Source organism: Macrobrachium rosenbergii, chromosome 18, assembly GCF_040412425.1.
Source record: "Macrobrachium rosenbergii isolate ZJJX-2024 chromosome 18, ASM4041242v1, whole genome shotgun sequence".
In the NCBI taxonomy this organism is placed as follows: Eukaryota; Metazoa; Arthropoda; class Malacostraca; order Decapoda; family Palaemonidae; genus Macrobrachium; species Macrobrachium rosenbergii.
This window is the reverse complement of record NC_089758.1, coordinates 10,947,752-10,954,233: the sequence shown is the minus strand read 5'-3', so window position 1 is coordinate 10,954,233 and position 6,482 is coordinate 10,947,752. Positions and strand designations below refer to the sequence as shown.

General features: G+C 34.9%; 1 protein-coding gene across 1 annotated transcript in view; it reads right to left on the bottom strand.

Moving 5' to 3' along the window:
• Positions 1–3,749, bottom strand: part of LOC136847965 (sarcoplasmic reticulum histidine-rich calcium-binding protein-like) — a 9,864-nt gene extending 6,115 nt beyond the window's left edge. Inside the window, exons 1-2 of the mRNA XM_067119984.1 lie at positions 3,153–3,749; positions 1,460–1,643 (exon numbers count right to left, since the gene is read on the bottom strand). Of these exons, the coding sequence (XP_066976085.1) occupies positions 1,460–1,643; positions 3,153–3,170 (202 nt within the window). The 5' untranslated portion in view covers positions 3,171–3,749. The remainder of the gene's footprint in view (positions 1–1,459; positions 1,644–3,152) is intronic.
• Between the last annotated feature and the right edge of the window lie 2,733 nt (positions 3,750–6,482).

Here is a 6,482-nt window from a genome sequence, read left to right as displayed (position 1 = left end):
AATGAATTTTCATTAGGAATTCAATAAATCTGTTGCAGTTAACTGTTTTACCTCGGTTGGCTTATTGCAATATGGATACGCGTTGATTTTAAATTAATTTTAGAATGGACAGTATCGGAAGACATTTTAGAATAAAGCACGCCTCAGATCTGAGTTTAATAGTAAAATGGGTTCATTCTAATTGAGGTTATATGTAACACACTTCACAAGAGATTATACGTAGTCTTCATATTTTCAGTAAATATATACGTATATTATCCGTTTAGGGAGAATCACAATTTTCATCAGATAGAAGCGATTGTATCACTATGGAAACGCACAGGAAATCTGTTATAATTTAGTTTATTATATTTCTGTCTAGCATCAAGATCGTGGATCATACTTCAATCTTACATATAAATTTATATTGTTTTGGAAATAGCCTTGCAGCTTTATCCTCCGAGACCGAGCATGAGGCTATGAACCACGATTTTATCCTGGCGTTTTATGTTATTGTTTGGGGTCCATTCATGAGTATGAGTAAAATAAACAGAAGTCTTTCCTGGTGGAATGGAGTCCATTTATAAGTGAAAGAAAACGGAATTGTTAATTTGCAAATGGAAAAGTGAACCTAATTTTTTTATCATTACTCTCTCAAAATTGCGGGGTTTTGTCGAATGGATTGCACAGTTCCGGGATAAAGCACATCGCTTCATATGCTAAACCCTCTGTTTGTTATTTCCGTTTCCATTGTAGGAGGTTATCATTAAACTGTCGCCACATAGACTTTTTTTTCTTTATCTCACGATATTCATCTCACTCTCGTCGTTTATCGTATCTTGTCGCACCACGGTTCCTTCTTTCTCTCTTATTCTTTCGCGTATCACCTTTTGTGTCCTGACGACCAACTTTTAGTGAAGCTTACCGGGTAAACAGAAAAGTTCGTGAAGTTTTTGGCGATTGATTCTGTGTTAAAAACGTATTGCGAAAAAGCTCCACTAAGGTTTTAGCTTACGGTTTAATTTGGCAATATTTTTGTGTTTTTGTTTATTCTCTTGACGTTTAAACTGACTGCTGGAGCTCTGTAGCATTTACCGAGGGCTTTTACATAATAGGGAACCGAGATCCGACGGGCTACTTCCCACATTGCCAATCCTTGAAGTACTATTTTTCGTTTCATGGTATCTGTTTATTTATTTATTTATTTTTGTTTTTGTTTTTAGCAAATTCAGTACTTTCAGTTTTTAAATTACATTGTTCATATATTGAGACGAAACTTAATCACGATACCTCATAGTTTCGCGTTTTTGTTTACAATTTACTTATAGTTTTTTTGTTTACAATTTACTTATAGTTTCCTTAATAGTTTTCCTTTACTTTGCTAAGAAAATATTTAGAAACAAAATAATTGCAGATTAGACACATCGCCTACTTCCAGTTATTTTACAAACAGATTAATCAGTCCCACGGCCACCCTTACCTGTAGCTGCGGTTTGGAGATCGGCTGTGGCAACGGCGGAAACTTGCTGACTCTCCTCCGGCAGGAGGTCGATTTCTACAAGGTCCTGGAAGACGCTGACTCCTGCGACGTCAAGGTCCTCCGGCTCCCCTTTTAGATTTCCCGTTGCCGTCGCCAGTGCCACCGCCAAAAGGGCGGCTTTTATCTGCAGAAGCCGACGACAAGGACGGATATTAGTTGATATTTTCAGCGGATTCTTTTTCACTGCAGATGTGGTTCTAAATGATGGTCGGTAAATTCCTATGTACTGATGCGGGAATTTGTTGCTGTTACGTGTTTGAGACAGATAATGTATATTTTTTATTGAGGAGATAAATATGGTTAAAGTAGATATTTTGAGAGGGAGAGAGTTGTAGAATATATATATATATATATATATATATATATATATATATATATATATATATATATATATATATATATATATATATATATATATATATTATATCTACAGTATATGCATATGTATATGTATATGTTTGTATATGTATATACAGTATATATGTATATATATAAATATATTATGTAATGTATATATAAATATATATGCAGGTGTAGCACTGTGGAAAAATGAAGCACAGTATATCATGATCATTTTGATGTCCTAAAAAACTATAAACGGAGCTTGCCTGGATTTATGTACTGTGATTTTTTCCCTCTGGAATAGTTGCGTATTTACATCATGCTTTTCGTTAATTTCAAAGGAAAAATGGAACAGAGGATATGGTCCTGACCGTTTTCGTCTAACACATGTTCCAAAGGACTGGTGCACAGTATAAAAAGGTTACACCATATATATATATATATATATATATATATATATATATATATATATATATTATATATATATATATAATTTATATATATGTGTGTGTATGTGTACTTATGTATGTATATCTATAAGCCAGGATAAAAGCACAGCAAAATAGGGACATGCTAGTATTTACCTGATCTGTATCGGGTCTTAATGGAAAATAACTAGCGTTTATTTTTGTTGTCTTCTGGACCATGCTTAAACACACAATTGAAAATCAGCAGTTTTACATATTTCTTTAAAATAAATAGGGCAAGTTTATACATTCTCATGCTAATATTTAATTTTATTCCTATCAAAATTTTACTTTGAAAAACTGTACTCGATTATATTTCCTTTGCATGCATATGCTATGAGAATAAATCTGTTTAGCAGTTGAATGTCGTTACACCGTAATAAAAGGGCGACTAAGAAAATTCTTTATGACTCCTTTGAAATAACTCAGTATAAAAATAAATGCACATAGAACATAAAGACTTTGGAGTTAGCAGAAATTCAATGAACGTGATTTTCTGTTTTAGATTGGAAGTTTATATTTGAACATTAATTTTTTCTCCCTCTTCGGAGCGCCACTGCAAGTCTCCAGATGAAGGATAATTGCCAGGGGGATATTTCGTAAGGAATTGCCTAAGTTAATATGATTGTACAAGGATGGTAACGCTTTGTTGGTATGGTTTAAATGTTTATGAAAATCTGTGAAACTGAGAGTAAAGATTGTGAAGGAAGGACTGAATTACAAATAAAAAAAGAAAGATACAGTGGAACGCAATGGGGTATTATGCATCAAGGTGATGGAAAAGCTTTCAAGCGATAAACTTCATTAAGAAAGAGATTCCTTACCCAAGCTGCGCCAGTCATTCTTATGGTGGTTCAGGAACCTCCAACTGTGGAGGTCTTCGCTGAGAGGAGGATCGGGCCACCACTGACGTCCTCTGCCGCGTCTTCAGGTTAAATACCTGATGTTGGCTCTTGCATTTTCGTGGCGTTACACCAAGCGCGATGAAGGCTTTCAGATTTACCTAACGCCTTGTGCATTGCAAAATCAGTTTTTTTTTTTTTTTTTTTTTTTTTTTTTTGTGGCGGTAGGAGGTTTCTGGTGCTCATGGAAGGGGAGTCGCTTTGTCAAGAAGGACCTGAGCGGCTGGTTAATTGAGGCAATCGATTTGGTATGCCTCGGATACTTTCCAAAGAGAAAGAGAGAGAGAGAGAGAGAGAGTATAATGTGCGTGACTTTGGTGTGGTTGGTTTGCCGTTTCGCCCTACTTAAATGTAGATTCACTGAAATTCTGGGGTGACTAGTTCTTTTCTTTTCTAGTACTTTTCTCGATATACGGTACTTACTTGATTGGTCATATAAATTTACAGTTATGTATATACTTAATGATCTCTAATTTAGTTCTATTTTTGGAATAGGCTGCCATTTATATATGTATATATCTGTATGTATATATATATATATATATATATATATATATATATATATATATATATATATATATATATATATATATATATAGATATATGTGTATGTGTGTTTATTTATTTATTAAAACTTAACAAAATGATGGCTTTTCTGTTTAGTGTTGTATCTAGGCTCTTGTAAAAGCGTGATGGAAACTTAAAAATAAAAATGGTATTAATTTTTATTTTAATCTGGGAATTCAGTGTTTTCATAAAACGTATCTTCAAAATTTCATGTTAAACAAGCAATAAGAAAAAGTTCCTTGAGCGAAAAATATGAACACATTTGTGCATGCACACGCACACTTACACTTTGGCACACACATTATACATATGCTTCAGACCGTCATTCGATGGGCCGGAGTTCAATTCCCGCCGCCGGCTGATGAAGAGTTAGAGGAATTTATTTCTGGTGATAGAAATTCATTTCTCGCTATAATGTGGTTCGGATTCCACAATAAGCTGTAGGTCCCGTTGCTAAGTAACCAATTGGTTCTTAGCCACGTAAAATAAGTCTAATCCTTCGGGCCAGCCCTAGGAGAGCTGTTAATCAGCTCAGTGGTCTGGTAAAACTAAGGTATACTTAACTTTTTATACATATGCATGCATACATACACACACACACACACACACACACACACACACACACACATATATATATATATATATATATATATATATATATATATATATATATATATATATGTACATACAGACATATATATGAGGGTGTGTGTATATGTAAATATATTCATGCAAAATGTGATTTGGCTCTACTGAAATACAAAACTGCCGTCACTCTCATGCGCATCCTTCGACTGACGAGAGGTCAAGAACGAGCCCCTGTTTGGAAAAAATTCCATTACTTCCACCGATTTAGATATATGCAGAAGGATCTAAGTCTCCCTGCGTGCACTGTGCCACTCATTCTTTCTCAGTATAAAAGTCCTGCTGCTCAAACTCTATTTCCACTTCAGGGTCGTAGAATATTTTTGGTGTCCCTAAGGTTCCAAATTATTCACTTTTCACCAGTATACCTCCATCTGATCTCTCCACATTTCTCAACAATCCTTAACCAAACGCCTACTTCCATAGACTTTCCTCCTTTCTTAACTTTTTTGTAGAGATCCTATATTTTCATTGTTTTAGCCATTCAGTGACTCACCTCTTATCTCATCTTGTTTTCTCCAATGCTAATATACTGTATATTGATCAACTACTTAAGTATTTTACTATCTTTACTAACTTCCTTCGCTATCTTCCTGGTTTTTACTTACATTATAATTTACTCATGCTAACATCCACTCTCAACTTTTTCAGCCTATAATTTATTCATGCTAGCATCCACTTTCAACTTTTTCAGTGTACAAATAATTTAAATTTACACCAGCCTTTGCAGCTTTTCTTCACTGTCACCAACTAATACTTCATCAGTAGTAAGTATTGGCTATTCCAGGCTCTGTTTACAATCCATTTCTTATCCCCCAAACTTACACCCTCATCTGTTCTCGTTTTCCTCACTTATCATTACTCTGTCAGTAAAAAAATATACTTAACCATTACTAGCCATTACTTTTTCGAAACACGAATGTCAGTTTCAGTAGAAAAAAAAAAACATTCTCAACAAATTCCATAACACACGTTCTATAACATAAATCATCATCTTTGTCTCAAATCATATTACTCATCTTCTATAAGCTATGTTATCTGCTCAGTGTTCCCAATCAAAACCCTGCCATATTTATGAGGAACACTAAGGAATGTTTTGCTCCTATAAATATTGCATTCATTACACGTACCTGCTGTACATACCTCACGAGAACTAACTGACCAGCCACTCAATTTCATTATCACCAAAATACTGTAGTATCTCACCTGTAGTTCATCTATCCCTGGTGTCTTTATATTCTAACTTTTCAATTGCCTTCACATCTTCAAAAGCCACGTCGGCAAACTTGAGGAAACACATTAGCATCATTCATTTTATTTTCATTCATTTAGGCATGAGTCGACTGCGTTCTTCTCTCCTCTCCATTCGGCAACCCTAAAATACTTACTTACGCCACTGACACATTACTTCAAACTCTTCAGACAGCATCTCTTCAGGTGGATCTTCTATCTTATATCCATTCTCTCGTTGACTTCTGTCGCTGCTTGTACTTCTCCTCAGTGCTCCTCAGTTATCTCCCTCAAGTGTTTGCTCGTTGGTAGAGCAATGTATGTACAGTCTCAAGGTCCTTGTTTTGATCCTGGCATCCAACCCTTCAGTCGACCAAGCTATGAAACGATACCAGTATCTCCTGTAGGAAGAATAGGCCATCGGGGTAGGAAGCTCATCCCTAGTCTCGCTGATAACCGGAGGGCTGCAGCTTTTAGAGGTCACCTAACCTTGAGAGGAAAGAGGCCAAGACTATATAGTAAAATATATATATATATATATATATATATATATATATATATATATGTATGTATACTGTATATATATACATACTTATACATATACACTATAGATATGTGATGGTAGTCCAAGAGTAGATATACGATTTGTATTTTACAGAGTAAAATTTATAACAAAGTATTTGTAAAATTAGGTAAACAATTTTTATTCTACTGTACGTTCCAGGTCATATTTAGTCTCTTAGGTGGTCAGAATGTCCTCCACCAACGTTCATAAATTCCTGGAGCCTGTCCCCTGACAGCGACACTCTT